Raw genomic sequence first — 26821 nt, 5'->3', positions numbered from 1 at the left:
TGGGAACATAACAGCAACTAATAGTTAAAAAATTTTTTTTAGAGTACCCAGTTCATTTTTTCCAAGTAAGGGGCAATTTAGTGTGGCCAATCCACCTGCCCTGCACATCTTTGTGGGGGCGAAACCCACGCAGACACGTGGAGAATGTGCAAACTCCACACGGACAGTGACCCAGAGCCGGGATCGAACCTGGGACCTCGGCGCCGTGAGTAAGCAGGGCTAACCCACTGTGCCACCGTGCTGCCCCCAGCATCTAATAGTTGACCTCCAACTGGCTTGCAAAAATAAAAATCGCACTGGATACAAAGTGATGTTTGACAACCAAATACTTTTACTATTGAACTTCTAAGCACTCCTGGCTCCAGTTCTCAGATCTTGTCGAAAACAAGGGCAGGTTTTAATTTGTACCTACAGCCCCTTTAATTCTACAAGCTGCAATGTTTTTCTTCTGATCCACACTCTCACTTTGGCCTGAATTGTTTACCCATTTGGCACTTGCACCCGGCTGGCCTGAAAGTGGTCGCAAAACATGTTCCCGGCTGCGGTTGGCCCCGGAGCACTATTTCACACTGGTTGACCAACTAACGGCTACCCACTGTAAAACGCACTCTCTGAAAGGCTGAACGCTGCCTGGGAGGTTAACATTAGCTAAAGGGAGAGTGCAGGCTGACACATCCAACATGCTCAGTCAGGGGAGTTGACTCAGGGAACTGCAGATCTATGAAACATAAATATCGCAATGCCACACATTTCTAGGCAGCACAATCAAGCACAGACCTCAGATATTTGTTAATTTTATTTCAGCTCTGATAGTTCAGTAGTCCTGTATTCAGGGTGAAGCTAAAATGTAAAGGCCGCCTTGCCAATCAGCCTACCCACCAACTGTAAAAGCAGACGGGCCAGGTAAAATTGCGGCCAATCTGTTCATTAAGGGACTAAATTGCCTGCTTGATTGTCGGCGGACACGCTTCTGACACTCGCGCGTACCTGCTGACCGAAATATTGCACAAGTGCGTGGTGACATCTGGACGCATGCCCGACATTTTCTCCTGCAATTTCACACGCTTTCTGGTCAGGTGCATGCTCACTTGAACAACAAAAAATTCTGGCCCTTACTTATCATCATGTCTGTGGCACAGAAACATACCCTTCAGCCCAACTGGCATATGCCAATGTTTATGTTCCATACAAGCTTTATCCCAACCTTCTTCATCCAACTCTATTAACATATCTTTCCATTCCTTTTTCCCTCATGCTTATCTAGCTTTAAATATATAAATGATACTGGCCCAGCTCCTTATGGCAGTGAGTTCTACATTTTAAAAATATTGCCTCTGCTAACTCTTCCATAAATTATATTAATATGCATGGATTCAATCTATCCGGGCCGAGTGTGTTCTATTGTCACCAAGCCTATTTGTTATGTCTCTCATTCTGCTTTAAATGTCTTTACATCCTTTTTGATCTGTTCCTCTAATTGCAGACCCATCTTATGAAGCCCCCCGGTAAATACGGAGACGAATGAACTACTTATGAGTTGAGAACATCAGATATTGCAAACTACCAAATCTCACACTGGCAAATATTATTGCCAGAACAGTTGCTTTGATAAAACCTGAAGGAAACTACCATTCCAGAAGTTAAGTACTCGTAACGTGGCTCTCCTGAAGAGCAATTCATGTACCGACTGATACTCGCCCACACCCCTGCACATTCCTTCTTCTCAGATATTTAGAAAATGTAGAACCGCTCATGTCTGTGCCTGTGGAAAACCACATCCTCCAGTCTAATCCCATTTTTCAGTACTTAGTCCATAGGCCTGGAAGTTACAGGAATTCAGGTGTATATCCAGACACCTCTTAAAGTAGTTGAGGGTTTTTGCCTCTACTATATTTTCAGGCAGTGAGTTCCATACCCGTATCACCCTCTAAGGAATGTTTTATCCCGCCTCTAACCTTCTCCCATTCACTTTATATCTATGCCCCCTAGTCACTGACCTTCTGCTAAAGTAAACAGGCCTTTGCCATCGACTCTGACCAGGCCCCTCACAAACTTTTACATCTCAATCAAATCTCCCCTTAACCTCCTCTGTTCCCGAATCCTCCCATTTATTGTATATCCCTTTGACTTGTCTGACAGAGCATTGTCCCGAAGTACGTATCGTGGGTTACCTCTGGTCCCTGACGATCCTGAGACCAGAAGATCGGGTCCATTAAAAGTTCATATTCACGATAATTGGGTCATGTATGAATAAGTGAGTGATGCGGTGTTGATTTTATTTTTTGGATTTATCAAGCTCAAAACAGGCAGAGGGTGTGATACTCCGGTCTCGTTGGGCTCTCGCTCGAGCGAAATGAGGCCGGTGAAAAGTGGGAGAGGCTGAAAACGAGAACCGCGCCAGGCGCAAAACAGTATGCAATGCAACCAGCCCCCCCTCCCATAGGCAAAATGGGGAACTTGCCACAGCATGGTAAGAGACCAATTAAGCCCTATTTCCGTACAATTAATGGGAGGCACCCCATAGCCAACGGCCTCTGTCATTCATCGGCCTCCCCAGCAAGTGGTCACGCCAGCGCCGATTAGTATTCCTTTTTAACCAGTGGTTAGCAGTGCTGCCTCACGGCACTGGGGACCGGGGAGTGTCAATGTCCGTGTGGAGTTTGCACATTCTCCCAGTGTCTCCGTGGGTTTCATCCCCACAACCCAAAGATGTGCAGGGTAGATGAATCGGCCACGTAAATTGCTCCTTAATTGGTAAAAAAAAGAATTGGAGGCTGAATTTTTTTCATTTTAAATACTCCCTTTTAAAAAACATGTACCTGGCAGAAGGGCTTCTGGGGGAGCCGAGGAGGTAATTAACCATCTTTGCTCACAGGCAAAGAGCCGGAGAGTGCTAGGCTTACCACCCATTGCTCTACAGGGGGGGGGGGGGGGGGGGGGGAAAGAGACCCTCCACAGCAGGGGGTCACCATGGGGGGTGGGGGGCAGGAAGAGGCACTTGGGGGGGCAACCATATGTGGCAGCACCGTGCCAACCCCTGGACCATGTGTATCCATTCCGGAGGCAACACCTGTGCCTGCCCGTTTGCTCCATCGACCACCCATAACCCCCACCGACTGCTGAGGTCTCTGGCCTTGTGGCTCAAGGCAATTGCAAATAGGAAACTGGCCATTGTGGATAAGTGAGGACTTCACACAACCCAGTTGGGTCCCCATGGGTGGGTGGGCAATGTAGCATGTAGGAGTCATTGCCTAGCATCCCAATCAATCCAAGATGCCTGGACACTGTGCTTGAACACGACGGGAGGCAATCCCACACACTAGGGTCTAGTGAGGGGCGCCCGCCTTGGCCGTGAGTGCATGGGCAGGGCGTTCGGGTTTGGGAGCCGCCGTTATTTGTCAGTCTAACAGCCTCTTCCCAATGCCTTATAGATATTGAAATATTGAACGCAATGGCATGGAATTTGGACCCAGAACTTGCCCGAATGGTGCTGCTGCTAGGTCTGACGCCGGAGACAGTGGCTGCAGCAACATCTACAGATGCTCGAGGCAACGGCTATGTGCCGGACCCTGCCCCACACCCTGATGACCCGGCTGCCCACCAGGCCAGGGAGACACCCAGAGGGGGAGTCCCACGACGGCCCAGGGTGTACATGCGTCACTGGTCGTTTGAACAGATGGAGGCTCCGCATCAACCAGGAGACAGTGTGGCATCTGTGCCATGTCCTCGGGGACTTGGCACCACATGGAGGAGGAGGACACCCACTCCCACTGGCGTCAAGGTCACCGCAGCCTCCCTCCAGCCAACCCCTTCCCCCGGTGCCCTCAACGATCCTCGATGTGCTTTGCCTTCGTACTTCTACCGCTACGTTGATTATAGAGCCAGGGAGATAGCATCTGCTGTGGACCTGTTGCGGTGATAGGCAAACTGCAATGGATCGAGACCGTCTGGGAGGCTGGCATTGATCTGTCTCATGACTAGCTGCTGGAAACATTTCATGATAACAGACATCAGGGCCACCGGTCCGTAGTCGTTGAGGCAGGCTACCTTGTTCTTCTTTAGTACTGGTATTATGGTGGTCTTCTTGAAGGAGGTGGGGACCTCAGAGCGGAGGAGTGAGGTGGCGAATACACTCGCCTGCTGGTCTGCGCAGGCTCTGAGTGCTCACCCAGGGACTCCATTGGGGCCCGTCGCTTTCTACAGATTCACTTTCAAGAAGGCAGCTCGGTATGGGTGTGTCCAGGACTGTTGGGGCAGGTGGCACTGATACATTGGCTGATTGCTCAAAGCGGGCATAGAACTTGTTCAGATCATCGGATAGGGATGTTCCATCCCCAGATATTCCGCCTGGCCTTGCTTTGTAGTCTGTGATCTTGTGTAGGCCTTGCCAGAGTCATCTTGGTTAATGTCGTTGGCCTGGGACTCTAGTTTGATGCAGTATTGTCTTTTTGCATCCCTGCTGGCTTTCCGTACTCTCACCTGGATTTCTTATATAGGTCAGGGTCGTCAGTCTTGAATGCCTCCGTCCGGAACTTCAGCAGGGAGCAAACCCTTTGGTTGAGCCAGGGTTTCTGATTGGGGAACACCCATCTTGTCTTCTTTGGTACACAGTCCTCGACACACTTACTGATGAGTCTGTGACGGTGGTTCCGTACTTGTCCAGGTTAGCTGCCGCGGCCTTGAATATGGACCAGTCCACAGACTCCATGCAGTCACGCAGGATGTCCTCTGATGCCTCGGACCAGCACTGCATGTTTTTTTTTTTTGGAAGGCTCAGCACGCTTGAGTTGCTGTTTTTAAGATGGAAGTAGGAATACCGACTTGTGGTCGGATTTGCCAAAGTGTGGTCAGGGAATGGAGCGGTAGGCACCTTTGATGCTCGTCTAGCAGTGGTCCAGGGTGTTTGCACCTCTGGTGGGGCAGGAGATATGTTGATGTAATTTGGGTAGAACCTTCCCGAGATTGGCCTGCTTGAAGTCTCCGGACACGATTGTCAGGGCTTCGGGGTGATTTGTTTCTTGGTTGTTGATGGTTGAATGTAGTTCGTCAAGTGCTTTCTTCGCTTCCTGGAGTGGGATGTAGACTGCTGTGATGAGTACAGAGGTGAATTCACGTGGGAGGTAGAAAGGGCGACACTTCACGGTCAGGAATTCTAGGTCTGGGAGCAGTGGCAGGCTAGGAACACCACATCCGAGCACCAGGAGGTGTTGATGAGGAGGCGAACACCCCCGCCCTTCAACTTGCCGGAGGCCATCGTGCGGTCCATTCGGTGGATTGAAAAACCTTCAGGTTGGATGGCACAGACTGGTGTGGCCGGAGCAAGCCATGTCTCAGTGAAGCAGAGCACGTAGCAGTTTCTCACTTCTCTTTGGGAGGTAAGTCTAGCGTTGAGGTCATCCAGCTTGTTCTCAATCGCTTGGACGTTTGCCAGGGGCCAATCTCCCAGGGTATATGTTACATCACTCCAGAGTGCTGGGACTGTGTCGGCATTGTCAGCGGGTCACTGTCGAGATCAGGGGGGTGATGATAACCCGCAGAATGCTGGACGCCAGTGCTTCCCGATCTGTGCCATAGTCTAACCCCTGCCTGCATGTGGAGTGCTCGCTCACACCCATCACCTGCATGCAGTGTGCCCGGTGTGTGTGTGTGTGTGTGTGTGTGTGTGTGTGTGTGTTAAGAGATGGGTCAATAGTTCGGAGGTCAGACCGCATTGTGAAAGAAAGTGACAGAGGCATCATACTGGTTGCGCACAGGGGTGTTTATTGTGTTTTACAATTCCCCACGGTGCCACGTGACACCCCCCCTTCGCCCCCTACTTATCCCCCCCCACGCCACCCCCCTTCACCCCCCCCTCCCTCCAGCCAACCCCTTCCCCCGGTGCCCTCAACGATCCTCGATGTGCTTTGCCTTCCTACTTCTACCGCTACGTCTAGGTGTGTCCCCAGGATAAACATCTGAGGTGGAGGCAGCCAGCTGCTTACCTCGTTCCGTTGCCTTCGATGTCCCTGGCGGGCATCCTCTGGGGACTCTGGGCCCGGAGGGTCCGGGTGCACTTGTCGGCGGAACCTGCACAGCCGTGCCGCCCTGTTCCGTCTGCTGACTGTGAGGTGTAGCCTCTTCAGAGAGAGGTGAAACTCGGGGGAGCTGGTGGTCACCACTCCATGGAATGGGTCTGGGCTGGCACTCAGCGCCCCCTCCTCCTGGTCAGTGCCCATAGGGCCCTGGGGTTCACCTTGGGATGGAGGGGCAACTGGTTTAAGTCCTGGCTGCCCCTGCATCATCTGGCTCTGCCAGCCCTGGCAGCTCACCATTGTCTGCACCGCCGTGTTGACGCCCTCCGCGATGCTCCTCTGTGACTAGCACATGCTCTGCAACGCCTTGGCAATGCCCATCTGAGAGCGGGCCAAGCCCCGCAGACCTCATCTGGGTCAGCCTGATACTGGGTAACATCCTCCAGTGAGGCACACATTCTGTTGAAACCCTCAGCCATGGCCGTCACCGACTGCGCAACGTCTTGGACACCTTCAGTAATGGTGCTGACGTTGTGCACCAGGCTCTCCACTGCGGTCGTCACCCTAGCAGTGTTGGCCTCGGTACCACGCATTGCCGTAACTGCTGGGACTCCTCCAATCAGCTGGATCTGCTGGAGTGACGCTGACATCTCCCTCTGAATGTCCTGACTGCTCCCTATCGTCTCTATCAGTTCCAGGAATACCATAGGCTCAGCACAGGCTGGGACCCAGTTGGGTCCTGGGATCCAGCAGCCCTCCAACTGCTGTCGCAGCTGAGGATTCCTGCCTCCACCTGATGTGCATCAGCAGCTGTGCCCCAGAAGCCTGACCTCTAACATTCCCCACCGAGGTGTGTGTATCTACACTGGTGGCGGGTGGGGATGACAGCTTTAACGCCCCGATCATGTCTTCCTTGGTGCTCCCTTCCAAGGTGGTTTTGTGGGAGGCTGCAGAGGGTGCCACCGGGATGGGCCGGTGCCGTCGGCTGGAGGATCTGCGGGAGAATGGCCATGTGGTCAGTGGGAGGAATGTCAGTAAGGCAATAACAACTCACGTTTGACAGGTCCTCCGGGTGGGGCCCAGTGGCTCCTCACCTCTGCATCGTCCACCAGCCTCCGCGTTGTTGACTGCTCTGACCTCGGCCACCCCAGTCACCTCCAGGGCACGCTCCTCGAAGGAGATGAGGATTCTGAAGTCCGGCACCCCACCGCCATTCTGGGCCCTCTCCCGGTGATTGTGGGAGAGCTTTTCCTGAGGAGGCACAGAGAGGGCTTTGTTAGCCACACGCATGGTTCACAGTGGTGGGAGGGGAGGTGTGAAGGAAGGGTTTGGGGAGGGGGGGGGTGGAGTTGAAGGGAGGGCTGGGGATACATGGAGTTGGGGGCCGTGGATGCTTGCGTGGTGGCGGAAAGGTTTCGGTGTTGCCCGGTGTAGGTCATTGACCTTTTTCCGTCACTCGAGGCCAGTCCTCCTGGTCACACTCCAGGTGCTCACAACCACACCACCCCGTCCCAGGTAGCACTGGTTGCCCTGTGTCTGACCCGCTGGGACCCTCGGGGGAACAGGACATCTCTTGGCTTCCACTGCATTTAGGAGCCTCGCCAGATCTGATCCATGAATCTTGGGGCCCGTCTCCTGGGCTCTATTGTTGTGAGCTGGCTGGGGTTGGCTGAGCAAGTGCTGTTTAAATGCTGCTAGACCTCGTTAGTGGAGGACTGGCGAGTGCAGTGCCGGTGAATCGGCTGGCGAGCCTTTATTTGCGGCAAGAAGCCCATGGGGGTGTCATTAAGTGGACCAATTAACGTTGAATAGCGTTCCCGACCTCGCTGGGCCAAGTGCCGAGAAGCTCACGGCACTTCCCGCTCGCTACCACACTTCGAAATCTTTCTGGGAATCGCACCCAGACTGTAATGAAGCCTGATGTAAATTTCTTTCCTTATTTCTGATGTTCCTGCATCTACGACAGTTGTGCTTACACAATTCCAGGCCTCTATACCTCCAACCGCTCGGGCAAATTTATAGCTGTTTCTTCACACTATTATCTTCTCTGCTGCTGCTTAATTTCTCTATTTGATGGGTATAAAAATCATCCGTGCATGTTCTCTCATTACATCTGAATGGATCGTGCCACAATAAAAGCAGTCATGGGACAAAAACAGTTATTTTCCTGAGAGCACTCAAGAGGCAGGTAGATGTCAAATGTTTGCAACTCCTGACAAAGAAAAGTGTTTACAGCATTAAACCTGATGTTCGTCATTAGTGTAAGTCTAGCGTGGGTACTGTGTTATAACCACGTGTACAAGTTATTTTTACTGTGCAGATTGAAATCTACCAAATCATCTCAGTCGCCTACTCTCACTTACTGGAATTATTCCTACAACACCAGGTTAAAGTCCAACAGGTTTGTTTCAAATCACTAGCTTTCGGAGCACTGCTCCTTCCTCAGGTGAATGTTCACCTGAGGAAGGAGCAGTGCTCCAAAAGCTAATGATTTGAAACAAACCTGTTGGACTTTAATCTGGTGTTGTAAGGCTTCTTACTGTGCTCACCCCAGTCCAGCGCCAGCATCTCCACATCATGGAATTATTCCAGCATGGAGGGATCAGAGCTGTCACACATATAAAACGAACAAAGAAAAGTACAGCATGGGAACAGGCCCTTCGGCCCTCCAAGCCTGTGCCGACCATGCTGCCCGTCTAAACTAAAATCTTCTGCGCTTCCGGGATCCGTATCCCTCTATTCCCATCCTATTCATGTATTTGTCAAGATGCTCCTTAAACGTCACTATCGTTCCTGCTTCCACCACCTCCTCCTGCAGCGAGTTCCAGGCACCCACTACCGTGTGTAAAAAAACTTGCCTCATACATCTCCTCTAAACCTTGCCCCTCGTACCTTAAACATAGTAATTGACCCCTCTACCCTGGGAAAAAGCCTCTGACTATCCACTCTGTCCATGCCCCTCATAATTTTGTAGACCGAATGAAAGCACACTAAATGGTCACATGATCACTATTAGTCAATTAGATTTTTATGTAACTTTACTGAAGATTCGCAGAAGTGATATTCAATAAAGATACAAAGCAGTACAAATAAAGTACACACTATGCATGTTACAGATAGTCTCAGACAAACATCCAGCTAATTCAGTAAGTCACTTGACAAGAGGTCAAGAATATATTAATATGTGGCAGTACAATGGCGCAGTGGGTTAGCCCTGTAGTCTCATGGTGCCAAGGTCCCAGGTTCGATTCCGGCTCTGGGTCACTGTCCGTGTGGAGTTTGCACATTCTCCCCGTGTTTGCGTGGGTTTCGCCCCCACAATCCAAAGATGTGGAGGCTAGGTGGATTGGCCATGCTAAATTGCCCCTTAATTGGAAAAAATGAATTGGGTACACTAAATTTATTTTAAAAAAGAATATATTAATATGCACTTATAACCCTAATTAATTTGTCATTACCTGGTGTCCAATCTTTGCTGGAATCTTTTTCTTGATACTTGTGGGCATATCTTTCAACGTCTAAATTAAATGAATATCTTTGAATGTAGCATTACATGATTTAAATTTTCCAAACATGTTTCACTGTACAATTTCACAATTGAATCATTACATAAACCACTTTTTAAAAAAGAAAAGTCTGATCAACTCTTCATTTCTTCAATGTTGCAATGTGGAACACACACCCATCCACTGATATAATTTCAAACTAAAAAAATGTTCAAATATTTCCAATGATCCAGCTCTGCAAAGTAAAATGACCATGTGTCTGTTAGGGTACTTGCTTCAGCTGCCACCTGGTGGCTAATCTAAAGAGAGAACAGGATAAAACGACAAAACCGGATCGTGGGATGAAGGGCAAATCTCATTTTCAGCACAATGTGAAGATCAATATTAAACTTTATTCTTGAGGAGTTATTTTTCATCAACATTCTGTCCTGATGTCCTTGATTTGGGACCAAAGATTAGACGACCATCTCCTTTTAAAAAGGTATCAACTCATACGGAGGTTAGTGCTGTGTCCTCTAGTCTCTAGCACCAAGTGTTCACGTATGCATTCTTCATGCTGAGCCTTGACAGCGAACATTTGGCTATTCAACCAAGCATCACAGCTGAACCCGATTCTATCTTCACCCAACATCCCATGGATTAATTTTCCAGCAGGACACAGATGGACAAGCAGGAATGGGAATCCTGGCTCACAAGCAGCATTAGGACCAAGTGGAGGGACACATTCGGCCAACTGAGATCAGTTGACTTGATTATTTCACAATAGAATACTTTGATAATTCACCTGCAAACAGAATGCAGATCAACAAGAAAGTTCCAGAAAACTGACATTATTTTATGTTCAACTTTATGACCTTGGTGATTTAGGCCTTTTTGAGTCCTTAAAATAAATGTTGAAAAAATATTTTTCCTTTTCAAAATTTCCAGATTATTCCAAAGCAGCTTTGAGCATCACTCTGCACTTCTTGTGAACAGAGGAAATAGGGTGGTATGGTGGCACAGTGGTTGTTTCACAGCTTCCAGGGACCCAGGTTCAATTCCCACCTCAGGTGACTGTGTGAAGTTTGCACTTTCTCCCAATTCCTAAAAAATGACTTGGGAACAAAGATTGGAAGGTTCTGAAATCCGAACAAAAACCTCGGGCAACATTGTCATTTCCACTGTCTGCACCCGCCCTGCCAGTGACAGCACATTCCACCTCTTAAAGTTCACCTTCATCTGCTCCGCCAGCTGAGCCAAGTTCAGTTTATGCAACTGCACCCAACTCCGCGCCACCTGGATACCCAAATACCTGAAACTCGCCCCTGCCACCCTAAACAGCAACTCACCTAGTCTCCTTTCCTGCCCTCTGGCCTCAATCAAGAACACCTCGCTCTTTCCCATATTCAATTTGTATTCCAAAAAACGGCCAAATTCCCCCACGATCTCCATGATGCCTCCGATGTGCTCAACAGCAAACCCCCCTCTCAATCTCTTTCCAGCCCCTCAACGCCCCAAGTCCCATTGCCAGCGGCTCTATTGCTGAGGCAAAAAGCAATGGAGAGAGCAGTCACCCCTGCCTCACCTCACGATACAGCCCGAAGTACCACAAACCTCACTTGGTTCATCTACACGCTCGCAATCAGTGCCTTATATAGCAGCCGGACCCAATCCCCAAACTCCTGCCTGAACCCACACCGCCCCAGCACCTCCAACAAATATGCCCGCGCCACTCGATCAAACGCCTTCTCCGTGTCCACCGCCACCACAACTTCACCTCCGGCCCCTCCGAAGGCATCATGATTACATTGAGTAGCCGCCTCACATTGATCGACAACTGCCTCCCTTTCACAAAACCAATTTGATCCTCTCCTATCACCCCCGGCGCATAGTCCTCAATTTGGGCTGCCAACACCTTTCAAATAACTTGGGTCCACATTTAACAGTGACATCAGGCAGTACGATCCACACTGCTCAGGGTCCTTGTCCCTCTTCAAAATATGAAGAGATGGAACCGGTTAACTAGCCCGCCCAACTAGCATGGTTGGCCTTGGCCAAGGCCTCCAACCACCTTTCCTTCTGCTCCGGAGTAACAAAAGGCACACTCACCATCACTGCTCCCCCACTAGAACTTGCCCTGGAAAACCCACCAACACCTTAGAAAACACACAAAATTCCTTCCAAAGTTCCACGTACTCTCACTCCTCCCTGTCCATTGTCCCTCATAAGATCCATTGCCCTCTGGCGTGTCGAAATAAAGCTCTAGTTTCTGGAAAAGTCAGGCGGACCTGGTATAATCTTTTTAAATTTAGAGTACCCAATTATTTTGTTTCCAATCTAGGGGCAATTTAGTGTGGCCAATCCACCTACCCCATTGGGTTGTGGGAGTGAGACCCATGCAGACATGGGGAGAATGTGCAAACTCCACAGGGACAGTGACCTGGGTCCGGGATTGAACCCGGATCCTCGGCGCCGAGGTAGCAGTGCTAACCACTGCATTACCCTGCTGGCGGCGGGCCGGGTATAATACCCCAAACTTCACCCCCTTTTCAAAGAGTGCAGCCTTAATCCGGTTAAACATGGCTCTCCTCTTCGCCAGCTCGGCACCCCAGGTCCTGATACTCCCTGGGGGTCATTCCCTTCCCAGAAACATTTCTTGGTCTGCCTCGCCCATCGAAGGATCCTCTCTTTGTCCAGAAAGCGGTGCAACCGCACCACCATCGCCCTTGGCAGTTCACCCGCCTGCTGCCTCCTCCTCAGCGCCCTGTGCACTTGGTCCACCTCCAGAGGCCGATCGCAGGCCCCCTGCTCCGTCATTCCTGCGACGCATCTCTCGCAGAGGAGAGAGCGCCTGGCAACAGGGAGGGTGTGAGTACACACCATACCAGCTAGGGGGGGGGGGGGGGGGGGGGGGTAAAAGGGGGAAGGAGTGTATGGAGGGGGGACAATAATGGGGGGGGGGAAGAATCATAGGGGAAACATAGGAACAAGGATGGTAAGAGCTTTAGGCTGGTCACAACAGGCCACCTGTGGCGACTTGGAAAACAGTGGCACCACTTTGGAGGATCACTGAACAAAGGGAAACCCTCCGCACAGGGTCTCACCCACATGGCGTACACATAGTAGGTGGTCATGTTGGCTGGCCCCTGGACAAAGGGAAACCCCAGAGTACAGAAGCTCAAACTCATTTTTGTTTTATTCGTTCATGGGATGTGGGTGTGGCTGCCTGGGCCAGCATTCATTGCCCATTCCGGAGGACATTACGAGTCAACCACATTGCTGCGGATCTGGAGTTACATGTAGGCCAGACCAGGTAAGGATTACAGATTTCCTTCCCTAAAGGATATTTGTGAACCAGATAGGTTTTTACAACAAATCGACAATGGTTTCATGGTCATGCATGGGCAAGGGGGTCTCCCAAACCTGTAATATTACCACTAGGCAGCAACAACAGAAAGAGTAACGGGATGGATAAAGGAACCAGAAGCTGAATGGGTAAGAATGAAGGGGAGTTCCTGCACGGGGACATCCCTCCGGGCTCTGGCCGCAGCAGTGCTCTGATCCCCACTGACTAAGCACTCAACGAGCCCAGTGGTGATAGCCACACTCTGGTCATGGAGCCAGCTCAGACAGCACTCCGGCTAACCAAAATGTCCACCAAGGCCCCCATCTGCAACAACCACAGGTTCACGCCAGCCAAAATGGCACCACCTTCAAAAGGTGGAGACAGGACAGGGGGTGGGGCTCTACACCAACAGTTGGTGACTTCTGCACAGACAACAAACTGACAACACTGGAGGAACTGACAGAGAAGTTCCAACTGAACGGGGGAAACAAGTTAAGATACATGCAAATTAAAAATTTCTGACGTAGTGAAACAAAAACATACCCACGGGCACCGCAACAATCGCTATTAGAGGACCTACTGGACGCTGACAACTTGTGGTGGGGGGGGGAAACGGGACTGCGTAGGCCTGTATGGGCGATTACTCGGAACTCCTTTCTCACAAAATACCCGATTTGCAAGTCCCAAAACCCATTATCTCTCTGCAACTGGAACGCCTCCTCCAACTCTCCCAACCCCGCAAATCGACCCCCCACGACCAGTTCCCTAGAACACCCTATCCCCACCTGCTCCCACACCCTAAACGTAGAATCCCACCCGCCGGGATAAATATATGATTGCCACAGATCAGTGCCCACAATAATATACCCTCCATCTTAAAATTCTGTCTGCACTGATTCCACACTCAGCAATGAAACCACCGCCGTGCTCGTGGAGTCCCTAGCTGGCGAGAATGGAAGAGGCGCCAGTAACAGTGCCCTCAAGCTTGTCCCTCTACACGAGGCTTCCTCCATCTGCCCCCACACCGACCTCTCCTCCACCGTCCACTTCCTGACTTTTTCAACGTTCGCCACCCAGTAATAATTCAGCAAGCTCAGAAGCGCCAACCCCCCTCTCTGTCTTTTCCTTACCAAAAAGACCGTCCTAATCCAGGGTCCATACCCGGCTATATAAATTCATTCATCCATCCAGAGGGCAAAAAAAACGGGAGATTCTGGAAAATAAACAAACTTTGGCAAGGCTGTCTGTACTGTCTGGACACTCCCAGCCAGCAAAAGCGGAAGGACATCCCACCTCTTAAAATCCTCATTCACCCCATCCACTAAGTTCGCCAATTCAATTTATGCAATTGGGCCGAACTATGCGCCACACGTATACCCAAATATTGAAAACTCGACTTGAATAGACGAAACAGCAACTTCTCCAAGCCCCTCCCCTACATCCGAGCATTGCCACCTCGCTATTTCCTACATTGAGCTTATACCCTGAGAATGACCCCAAACTTCGCCAATATTCCCATGATCCTATTCAATCTCTCCACCTGACCTGTGACGTACAACAGGTTATTCGTATATAGGGAGACCTGGTGATCCAACCCGATCAATACTCCTCCACCCGTCTGAAGCCCAAAGTGCCATTGCCAAAGGCTCGATCGCCAGCTCAAAAAGAAACGGACATCCACGGTGCAGACCGAAATACCCCAAACCAATATTATTCGGGTGGACACTAGCTGTGGGGGGGGGGGGGGGGCCTGTATAACAACCGAATCCAAGCCACAAATCCCTGCCCTAATCCAAACCATCCCAGCACCTCAAACAAATACTCCCACTCAACAAGGTGTAAATCCTTCTCCGCGACCATAGACACTATCACCTCCATTTCTTGACTCCTGATCGCATCATAAACACATTTAACAGCCTCCTAATATTAGCCAAAAGCTGCCACCCCTTCACAAACCCCATTTGGTCCCCATCTATCACCCCCGGCAGACAATCCTCATGTGAATCGCCAGCACCATAGCCAGTAGCTTCGCATTCACATTCAAAGAGATCGGACGATATGATCCACACGCCTCTGGATGCTTATCCTTCTTCAAAAGAAGTGAAATTGATGCCCGTGTCAATATGGGTGGGAGCTCCTCCTCGCCAGCCGTTAAACATCTCCACTAAAAGGGGCCCCAGTTCTGGAACATATCTTTTATAGAATTCAGCTGGAACCCGTCTGGGCCGGGATACCCCTTTCACCTCAAATAACCCTTTCACCTACCTTGACTCAGTGACCACCCTACCCACCGAATCCTTCAACCACCTTCCTTGCTGCCGCCTCAACTGGTGAGCAAGCAACATACTGGCCTTTCCCCCATGCTCATACAGCATTCCCGCCTTTCCCGTAGACACAAGTTTGAACGCCATCTGGGGTTTCTTCCTCACCTTCAACAACCCCATCTTAGGTGCTGCCAAATACCTCCGATCTGCTGCCAAAATGGCCTCCACCAATCTCTGCCTCTTCAACCCATCTGGTTCATTAATGTCCTTCAGTGAAGGAAATCTGCCATCCTTACCTGGTCTGGCCTACAGGTGACTCCAGATCTACACAGCGATGTGGTTGACTCTTAACTGACCCCTCACTGAAATGACATTGCAAGCCACAGTTCAAGGGGTAATTAGGTATGGGAAACAAATGCTGACCCAGCCACATTCCAAGAATGAATTTTTAAAAATTGTTCCACCTTATCCTATGTGCCTGAATGAAATAACCCCCCCCCTTATAATCACCTTCAGCGCCTCCCACAGCACAGCAGCAGACATTTCCTCACTTTTATTGAGCTCTTCGTAAGTACACATAGCCATCCCCACCTTTTCACAAATCTCCCCTGCGGCCAACAACCCCACACCCAACCTCCACTGCAGCCGCTGGCAAACTCCCTTCTTCACGCACAGGTCCACAAGATGCGGCGCATGATCCAACACCACAATCGTCGACCTAACGACCATGGGTCCACACCCTCATCCGTTTCATAAACCCCAACAATTTCCTCACCATCGCTGACACCTTCAAGGACTTGGGGAATAACCGATCCAGCCTCGGATCAAAAACAGTATTAAAATCTACCCCCTCAACCTGTAAATGTCAAAGTCCGGAACCTTCCCCAGCACCCTCTTCATAAAATCTACATTATCCCAGTTGGGGGCAAAGATGTTCACTAACACCACAGGCGCACTCTCCAACCTCCTATTCACCATTACATACCTACACCCTGGATCCCCCACTATTCTGCTAGCCGAAAAGGCCACTTTCCCACTAATCAACACTGCAAGCCTCCTTGTCCTCATATCTAACCCTGATTGAAACACCCTTTCCTCATTCTCATCTGATCCACAACCTTCAGATGAGTCTCTTGCATAAACACCACGTCTGCCTTCAAATTCTTTAAGTGAGCAAAAACACGGGACCACTTGATCGGCCCATTCAGTCCCCTAACATTCCAAACTGATCGGAAGGCTCCCCCCAACTCCACCCCCAAACACACCCGGATGAGCCATATCCACATTTCAATGGACCACACTGGGCTCAAGTCCTACCCACTTCCTGGAACCATTCAAAATGGCCACCGCCATTCCCCTTAGCCAACTACTCCACAACAATCCCTTCAATGTTAACAACTCACCCCTCCCCATCCCAAACGCAAGAAACAAAATGTCCCACTTCCCCAGGCCCACCATACCCACTCAAGCCACAAACAAAGAAGACCAACACAGCCCGAACAGCCTGTCCCCCCTCGGCTCTTCCCCCCCTCCCCCACCCCCACTTATTTCCATTAACCAGCCCACCTAACAGGATGACCCCACCCAAGGCAAAAGACCAACTTCCTGTGTGTCAAAGCACCCTTCCACCCGCTTTGCCCCACCCAGCCCCCACGTCATACCAAGCCCCTCCACACCACTCCATTGCCCATCACGTCCACACATTTTATATTACAAACATTGCCCCCATCATGGGGAGGCAAAAAAGATGCAAAGCTCTACATTAATATAATTAACTATTGAGTGAGTAGTTAAAAGAAAACCCAACATAAAATCCCAGCATGAAAACATGTAGTTTCCCCCCCCCCCAGCCCCACTCCCAGAGTACAACACCTCCGGTGGGTTATGTAGGTGAATCCAACTAAAATCCAATGTTCTCAAATGTCCCCCAATCCACGGTCCTCTGCCATGTTGAAGTAATGCTCCTGTCCCCCATGCGTGACTCACAGACGAATAGGGTACAGGACCTCAAACCACATCTTGTTCCTGACTAGGGCCTTGACCCTATTGAACCCAGCCCGCTACTTGGCCAGCTACACTTCCAGGTCTTGGTAGATACTATCCCATGGCCTTCCCAGATGCATTCACAGGTCTCCTGTAGCCATCTGGGATGGCCACTTCCAGAACACAAAATGGACGCTCAAAGAGAATGTAGGGAAATGTGGACAATACTAGACAACAAGCAGGCACAGAGCCTGAATGTATATTTGGGAAGCAGTTACCAGACGGAATCGAAACTCTGGGTCGATTAACATATTGATGGCCTATCTCCGCGGAACAAAGGACTAACACTCAGGTAGTTGATACTGTCGCAGACATCCCGGCGCCAGTACCCCAACTGAAAGACACAAACAAACCAAGGCCAACGGCCACCTAAGACACGCCCAGCCTTCAGGGCACCCACCCCTTTATTGGTTAAGATCGATAACAATGATCGAGAAGCTGCCCAATTAATTGGGACCAAGTTTAAGGCCCGCTTAAAAGCACGTGAAGCCCCTCCAAGTATAAGAAGGAACCCCCACGAGATTCATTCTCTTGGATTCGGCTCTCAAGCGGAGAGACCCTTCCACCAGCATCACCAGAAGCAAGTAGGTTCAAGGTCAACGTTCGCTACCAGATGGACGACCTTAGCTGTACTCCTGTTACCTCTTCGAACCCAACAGCCTCAGCTCCGAACAACGGCCATTGTTCCTCTCACCCAAGAGGGCATCCGAAGTTAAGTATAGGTGTTAGTGATAGAGATAGTTTAGCTTGTAGTATTATTGTGCACGAGTAAACCATACTGTGTGTAAATAAATACCATTGACTTTGAACTAACTAACTGGTGTATTGGCTCTTTGATCGGTATTCGGGTTGAACCTTGTGGCGGTATCGAGAGATACCTGGCTACTATGAAAGCATACTCATAATCAGCATTAAGAAAGGTGACCTTATTAACCGCCATATTTATAACCAAATAAACAGAGCAACACTCCTTCTCCCACTTCGGAATCCTCTCCTTATCCAAGTGCCGGTGCAGCCTCATGATGATTGCTCTCGGCAGCACTCCCGCTTTTGACTTCCTCCTCAGCGACCCATGTGCCCCATCTACTTCAGGAGGACGGTCAAAGACCCCCTCCCCCGCCAACTTCACAAACATCTTAGCCATACTTCGTGCCCTGCGTTCCCTTCATCTCTTCAGGCATCCCACAACCCTCAGGTTTTGCCTCCTCGAACAATTTTCCTGGTCATCAACCTTCTTCCTCAACTTTTTCTAACCCTCCTCCATCAACATTTCACCCTCCAACGAGGCAATACAATCCTCATGGTCAGTCATCGTCTCTTCCATCTTCTCCCCCTTGGCTTGAAGCTCTAAAACTGCCTTCCTTTGCTGCTTAAACTCGGCTCTGAGGAATTCCACCAACTGCTCTGTTGGCCATTGTGCGGGCAATGACATCACAGGTCCCTCTGCCATCTTTTCCCCTGCCGCACCACAGGAGCCCTCCTGGTCTGCATCATAGGAGGAGGCCATTCAGACCATCGAGTCTGCACCAGCCCTCGGAAAGAGCATCCTACCTAAGCCCGTGCTTGCACCCCATTTGGAAATTGTCATGTGGCCCATACTCACTGGTATTTATCGGTTAAACCAAAAGGCCTTTTTCTGTGCTGTAAATTCAATGCAATTTCTTGCCAATTCCAAGTTCCCTCTGCAGCTGTATCTATGAAAACCGTTCTTACATGTATATGGAGCACACTATTCCTTACTTTTCTTTGCTGGCTGGACCAGCATGTATTGCCCATCCCTAATTGCGCTCAACAAGGTGGTGGTAAGACCCCAAGACCATAAGACAGAGGAGCAGAATTAGGCCACTTGGCCTATCGGGTCTGCTCCGCATTTCAATCATGGCTGATATTTTCTCATCCCCATTCTCCTGCCTTCTCCCCATAACCCCTGATCTCCTTATTAATCAAGAACCTATCTATCTCTGTCTTAAAGATTCGCCACCCTCTGGCTGAAGAAATAAATCATCTCTGTTTTAAAGGATCATCCCTTTAGTCTGAGATTGTGTCCTCTGGTTCTAGTTTTTCCAACATTCTCTCCACGTCCACTCTATGCAGGCCTCACAGTATCATGCAAGTTTCAATAGGATCCCCCCTCATCCTTCTAAACTGTGGTGAGCTGCCTTCTTGAACTGCTGCAGTCCATGAGGTGTAGGTACACCCACAGTGCTGTTAGAGAGGATGTTCCAGGATTTTGACCCAGTGACAGTGGAGGGACGTGGATGTTTTAAGGTGGGGAAGTCAAGTCCCCTCAAAAACTCTCTCTAAACAGATGCCCCAAAGCAATACATAAATTCTAAGACTCTGACAAATCAAAAAAAAAAAACAAGAAAATAGAAATTGTCGTGTGGCCCATACTCACTGGTATTTATCAGTTAAACCAAAAGGCCTTTGTCTGTGCTGTAAATTCACTGCAATTTCTTGCCAATTCCAAGTTCTATCTGCAGCTGTATCTATGGAAACCGTTCTTACATGTATATGGAGCACACTATTCCTTACCTTTCTTTGCAATGGCACTTTCAATGTAGTAAGGCAGTTTCTTGCTGGCTCCTCTTAGCTCCTGCTTCAAAGCCAGAATGTAGTTTACATCTTCCCCTGTATTCAAGGGGACAGGCTTAAATTCTGTGGGCTACAGATTGGTAACGTAGGTTATAATAGAGCACAAGAACATCATGCAATAATATAGCTGGAACCAGATAGGCACATACCTGATCCAAACATACATTTTCGATATACCAAATTGCATTCCATTCCTTCCAGCATAGAATTCCAACATTTTGTCATTGAAAAAGCTATCCTTTGGTATGGAGGGTAAAAATAATTTTATTTTTCCAGCATATATTTTCTCCTTTCTCCACCATTCGCAAACCTACCATAACAAAGAAAGATCTTGGGCTTTCCCATCTATTATTGAAGAGTTCATTAGGTGTGTGAGTCATCCAGTAACAAGCATTCCACCTGGCTCCACCCCCCACTTGCAGTTAAGACATGGGTCTCAAATATGTACCACCCACTAGGCACAGCTGTGATTAGTGCCATAATGCGCTACGACCGGGTACTTTATAAGTCAGGCTTTGGCATGGTTACATTTACAATCAGATTGAATGTGGTATATGGGAAAACCTGCAATTTATAGTAAACCCGTTGCCAAGAATAACATTCTGCTTTGTGGCATCCTCCATATACCACTGTCACCAAATGGTAAAACTACATCCATACAGGGTACAGAGGAATGTATAAGGATGTTGCCAGGATTGGAGAACATTAGCTGAGGAAAATTTGGATAGACCGCAGTTCATAGAATTTACAGTGCAGAAGGAGGCCATTCGGCCCATCGAGTCTGCACCGGCTCTTGGAAAGAGCACCCTACCCAAGGCCAACACCGCCACCCTATCCCCATAACCCAGTAACCCCAACCAACACTAAGGGCAATTTTGGACACTAAGGGCAATTTATCATGGCCAATCCACCTAACCTGCACATCTTTGGACTGTGGAAGGAAACCGGAGCACCCGGAGGAAACCCACGCACACACAGGGAGGATGTGCAGACTCCGCACAGACAGTGACCCAAGCTGGAATTGAACCTGGGACCCTGGAGCTGTGAAGCAATTGTGCTATCCACAAGGCTACCGTGCTGCCTCTTCCAAAGAAAGTTGTTTTCTTTGGAAGAGAGACAGTTAAGGGGAAATTTATTTGGGCTGTATAAAATTACTAGGACCTAGATAGAATGGATAGGAAGGACTCATTTCCCTCAGTAGAGTGGTCAGAGTGAACAGCCGGGAAACTGATGCGAAATCTGATGGTCAGCCATAATCTTACTGAAGAGCAGGGTATGCTCAAGGGGCTGTATGATCTACTCCTTTTTTATTTGCATCTGTTTTTATTTCCTATTCTTTCACATATTCTGAGTGTATTACTTGGGAGAGAAAAAAAAAATCACATATTTGAGACATGGGAGGGTGACACAGTGGCTAGCACTGCTGGCTCACAATGCCAAGGACCCGGATTCCATCTGGCCCCCGGGTCACTCTCCGTGTGGAGTTTGCACATTCTCCGTGTCTGCATTGGTCTCATCCCCACAACCCCAAGATCTGCAGGGTAGATGGATTGGCCACCCTAAATTACCCCTTCATTGGAATTTTTTTAAAAAATGAGACAGGTACAGGGCGATCACAAGTGAACATGCAAATCAAGAATAGCAAAAAAATGCATTAAGGATTGCCATATCTCCCTGATAGCTTAGTGTAGCATTCAGCCCTATAGCCCCATTTTCCTGCTGCCGTTAGATTGTATTGTATCATGCATGAGGGATGATTTTGCTTGAGAGAATAAAGATGACACAACAATATCGGCAATGCATTCTTTTCATATTAAAACAGTTGCCAATAATAACAGGGCATGGACGAGTGACTTCATCAAGATTCATGTTTGCTATGTTTTTGAACAAGCATAAATTTAAATCGGTGTAAACATTATTGGCAATAAATTGCGAAGCAGTCGCATTGCTAATTCTAAACATCGAAGAGGTTGCATTACAGGAATCTCTTTGAGCTTGCTCTGAAAACTCAACTGCAGCACCACCCAATGGCCAAGCGAAAGATAACGCATCGAATTTCTTTACTGCAATGTGAACTTTTGCAACGTGTTTTTTTTTTAACCATTTTAATCCCAGTCTTTATAAATTAAATGACATCATGGTGATAGTTCACCCGCTTATTTAAAAAGAAGTCAGAGTCCTAAAAGATATGTTCCAGTTAACACTGATTTAAAGAGCCAGTGGCAGTAAAATGCAACATTCCCGGCTGCGTGGAACGTGTGGTCAGAGGATGGGCCGCCTGTTTAACACGCTGCTTCATTCTCCTGTCTGATGAAATCTACCCTCAATGACTCAAACAACAAAAACAGTTTCAAACGCTCCATTTTTTGTCATAATACAACTCGACCGGTTGCACTCAGGTTCGAATATGGAGTGCGAGAATCATGAACATCTGTTTTATTGGAGCCAACTTGTATGAAGGGCTAGTCCTAAGCATTGACACGTTCACGTTCTCCCTGTAAAGATTGTGTCGAAAAAGAGAAACAGCCGCAGATTGCCAGCGTGTTGCTTATGGTTGACATTGCCCCTTTAAAAAACACTGCTCACACTTACCGGAAATAAAGGGAGAGGTTGACATCCAGTATCAGGTAAAACCTCGCCTCGGGAAAAGCCGATAGCTTCGATATTAAAAGTGAATTGTCCTCTGCCTCGGCCTCGACCTCCAGCCATCGCGACTGTAAACCTTGCACAAGGCCAACTGTATAAAATAGAACAGAAAAAGGCGCAGTTACAAAGTGAGCCAGCTCCCTCTCAATCTGGAGGGACACTGCATCAGAAGCACTTGCTGCGGGATCTGAAACACCCCAGTAGCCACGCCTCAATCAGAAGTGCACTTTGCTGCTTCGTTGAAATAATTATGTTAAGTTCTAAGTGCCCTCTTGGTCAACCCGTGTTTTAATATGTTTTCAATGACTCCCCCAAGTAAAGCTGGAGATTTCAGAGCCGGTTGGTTAATTGCTTCTACGCGCTGGAGTCTATACCTAGAACGGAATGAATGGCGCAACAATGACGGGGCGCTGCCGCCGATTGTGTGTTTCCATTTAAACTGGTTATCTTACAGGTATTTTCCAACTCTCACTCTCTCTCTCTCACACACATTCACATGTGCTCACCCCACGCAGACTCACCCAGCTACCGGAACTGTTCAACCACGCATGCACCACCTCCGGCCGAGCCACGTCCCATGCAATGTGGCAAACACCACTTCATCATTAAACAGCGTTTTTCTTTAAAGAACTCTGCTGTCACTGAAATAATGCAAGCAGCATTCCTCTGCAGGAAGAGTCAATAAGAAATAAAACCACGGGGTGGATTATACATGATACATTCCGAAAACAGCGCTGTCAGGCTAAATTGACACATACTGACTGCATACACGTTTAAATGTACAATTTGGAATATGTATCTTGAAAGTTAGGAATGTTTTTTTCTGGATTCTCTTAGGGAATTGAGGGCAGCAGTTTTTCATTAGGTTCAGTAGTAATGTTCAACATATGGAAACTATTATGTTTTTTTCTAAAACCAGATCTATCTCAGTTCCATAATAATAAGCATCCCAGTTCTTTGTGCCTTTTAAAAAAAAGAATTACAGAAAAGGACCGTTGTGAAGAATACATTGAGTATTGCGGAAAATAAGTATGATTTGCCAGACGATCTCCAGTAATGGGGAACAAATGGATAAGTCAAGATGTTCTATAACATTGGGCCAGGCAGTGACCTCGTGGTATTGTCACTGAGTAATCCAGGGTAATGCTCTAGGCATTAGAGTTTGAATCCCACCACGGCAGATGGAGAAATTTGAATTCAGTAAACATCTGAAATTAAAAGCCTAATCATGACCATTGGTGTAAAACCCCCGTCTGGTTCACTAATGTGGCAACTAGGGGAATTTCACAGTAACTTCATTGCAGTGTTAATGTAAGCCTACTTGTGACAAAGATTATTATTATAATACCCTTTAGGGAATGAAAACTGCCATTCTTACCTGGTGTGGCCTATATGTGACTCCGGGTCTGTAAATGGCCTCTGAAATGGCCGAAGCAAGCCACTCAGTTCAAGGGCCTTTAGGATTTGACAATAAGTGCTGGCCCAACCAGCAATGCCCACATCAAATGAATAAAATACATTTTCCCTTGATGCAGTTTAGTTGACAGCACAGCTATTCTGCTGAGCTGCTCATCGTATCCCCTGTTCTTCGGTGTGAATCCCAATGTAAAAATAAGAGGTTGCAAGTTATTTTGGAGCGTTTTTTAATAAGATTGCTTTGCAACCTGAATCACATGGACTGCCGCCGTTCAAGAAAGTGGCTCACCACCTCCTTCTCAGGGGTGATGTGCGTATCCCAAGAATGATAAAACATAATTTGTCATCTGGAGTTTGATATTATACACAGCAGGCATACTAAAATGCTGGGAGCTTGTGTAAGTTTTATGCTGCATAACCTCTGGTCAGCAGGGATCTAGGATAGTTTCTTTCTGAAATCCGCATAATAAGTGTTGGCTATCAACAGGATAGCATTAGCAACAAAGGCTCGAGAAATTAGGCTGGCACCATGCCACTGCATGTATGAGAGATCAGGGAAGCGGCAAATTAATAAGAATACATTTTTGTCTGGTGCTTAAGAGAGACAGCAACACTTCTGCTCAAGGTAATTCATTGCCTCCATGGATTTTGTCATCAAATTCACCTACCAATCACGACCTCCCAACAAAAACTTTATGAATCCTTTCACATTTTTTAGTCTCTGACACCTGTACTTCATTTCACTGTTATCCTTGTCTCTCTTCCCAGAAATGTTTTGGGGATAACCAAATTCCCCACATGATATGATGGCATGTACATGTCACTGAAGATATCAACTGAGAACATTGACTTATTTGAAAACGTGTTTGTGTTTTGCTGTGGACAACTGTAGCCAATCACTGTGCTAAATCCATGCAGACTTGTTAACTTTTCGTGAGTGTCAAATTATAGGACAGAAACTGCTTAAACTTGTCTGGTGGCGTTTCCTTCCTTTTTATCCCTCGCAAAAGAGTAAATTAATTTGCCTCTTTCTTTTTTCTTGAACTTGGCTGTTCAGCTAGCCTTGTTCCCCCACTTGAGCATATAATCAGTCCAAGACTTGTTGCAAAATGTTTCACTGTCCTCACTGCTAATCTACCTGGACCTGCTCTCATTTCCTTTAGTTATGCACTTATTTGAACAGTTACATAAGTTTCAAGAGTCACAACTTGAATTCAAAATACTACTCAATAAAGAAACTGGTCAGGCCCACTCTGGAGGGTGTGTTATTCTTCTCTGAAATCCAAACTCATGTCTCTTCTCTGCGAATGTTGATCCATGGGGTTATTGCTGTTGAAATCTCAGAAACATGTTTTTATAAGATTTTCAGTTATTTCGTACAATCAATCCTTTGCCTCAGAGGCATTAGTTGCCCTTGAAGGGTTTTCTTTTAGCTGTTTCAGCAGAAAGTTTTATCAATGAAGAGTCCAGATGTACAAGCTGTTGTTCTTCCTTTTCTCATGAAACTCATTTTGGTTAGCTGCAGCTTTTCACACTCAAGTCTGTTAGCCTCTTTTATCATCATGTCTCACAGCACAATATTAGCCATTTCTCTGTCTCAGCATCTCCTCCCTTTTGATCCACTGAATTGAGTGAAGTGGATCACAAAAAACTTTAGCCAGCTCTTCCCAGGGGCTGGTTTAGCACAGGGCTAAATAGCTGACTTTTAAAACAGACCACTGCAGGCCAGCAGCGCGGGTTCAATTCCCGTACCAGCCTCCCCGAATAGGAGGCGGAATGTGGCGTCTAGGGACTTTTCACAGTAACTTCATTTGAAGCCTACTTGTGACAATAAGCGATTTTCATTTCATTTCATTGGGCAGATATTCAATATATAAAATCATTAATTGGCATATAATTTTCCCAACAATCATTCCCGTTTTCGCAAAAACCACTCCATCTCTAATTTCTTCTCCACTTTAACTTTCCAGCGCTTCAACATGAACATTGTAAACGTTTGATACAATAAAATAATAAGCATGGCTTTCATTAATTAATGCAATATAATTTGTTCCCATGCCTCAAGTTGTATATCTGTTCTGTAGTTCCAAATATCATCCCACCAACTATTTTCCTTAATTTTATTTATGTTGATTTTGATTTCACTTATTTCTTGTAATACCTTCTGATATGTTATCCTGCAGCTTTTCACACACAAGTCTGTCAGACTCTTTTACCATCATGTCTCATGGCACAATGTTAGCCATTTCTCTATCTGAGCACCATCCTCTGTAAACCCGAGGTCACCAAAAACTCTGCTGCCTGTCCAAATGTGAAGTTATACACTTTGGTGTGAAAAACAGAAAGGAAAGAGTACTATTTAAATGGTTATATATTGGAAATATAGATGTACAAAGGGATCTGTGTTCTTGTATACCAGTCAAAGAAAGTAGAGAGGCAGGTGCAGCAAGCAATTAGGAAGGCAAATGGTACGTTGGCCTTCGTTGCGAGAGGATTTGAGTTCAGAAGTACGGATGTCTTACTGAAGTTATACAGAGCTTTGGTGATTCCACATCTGGAGGGCAGCATGGTAGCACAGTCGTTAGCACAGTTGTTTCACAGCTCCAGGATCCCAGGTTTGATTCCCGGCTTGGGTCACTGGCTGTGCGGAGTCTGCAAGTTCTCCCTGTGTCAGTGTGGGTTTCCTCCAGGTGCTCAGTTTCATCCTACAGTCCAAAGATGTGCAGGTTAGGTGGATTGGCAGTGATAAATTGCCCTTAGTGTCCAAAAAGGTAAGATGGGGTTACTGGGTTACAGGGATGGGGTGGAGATGTAGGCTTAAGTGGGGTGCTCTTTCCAAGGGCTGGTGCAGACTCGATGGACCAAATGGCCTCCTCTAAATTCTATTCTATGAGTATTGCGTGCAGTTTTGGTCTCACTACCTAAGAAAGGATATACTTGCAAGAGAGGGAGTGCAGCAGATATCGCTGATACCGGGGTTGGCGGGACTATCCTATGAGGAAAGGTTGTTCAATT

General features: G+C 47.9%; 1 protein-coding gene across 10 annotated transcripts in view; it reads right to left on the bottom strand.

Annotated features, from left to right (window-relative positions):
- The window catches only part of polr3g (polymerase (RNA) III (DNA directed) polypeptide G), a 44675-nt gene extending 21618 nt beyond the window's left edge, over window positions 1–23057 (bottom strand). For 2 of the 10 annotated variants that reach the window (XM_072516260.1, XM_072516252.1), the window contains exons 1-4: window positions 22765–22904; window positions 22337–22481; window positions 19685–19814; window positions 9470–9529 (exon numbers count right to left, since the gene is read on the bottom strand). In XM_072516260.1, coding sequence (XP_072372361.1) covers window positions 9470–9529; window positions 19685–19814; window positions 22337–22453 — 307 coding nt within the window. In that variant the 5' untranslated portion in view covers window positions 22454–22481; window positions 22765–22904. Of the gene's footprint in view, window positions 1–9469; window positions 9530–19684; window positions 19815–22336; window positions 22482–22764 lie in introns of all 10 variants that reach the window. The other 8 variants (XM_072516261.1, XM_072516256.1, XM_072516258.1 and 5 more) reach the window with 7 other exon arrangements.
- Between the last annotated feature and the right edge of the window lie 3764 nt (window positions 23058–26821).

The sequence above is a fragment of the Scyliorhinus torazame genome, chromosome 9 (genome assembly GCF_047496885.1).
Source record: "Scyliorhinus torazame isolate Kashiwa2021f chromosome 9, sScyTor2.1, whole genome shotgun sequence".
Lineage (NCBI taxonomy): Eukaryota > Metazoa > Chordata > Chondrichthyes > Carcharhiniformes > Scyliorhinidae > Scyliorhinus > Scyliorhinus torazame.
Note: the sequence above shows the minus strand (reverse complement) of the source record. Positions and strands in the feature narration are given on the sequence as shown.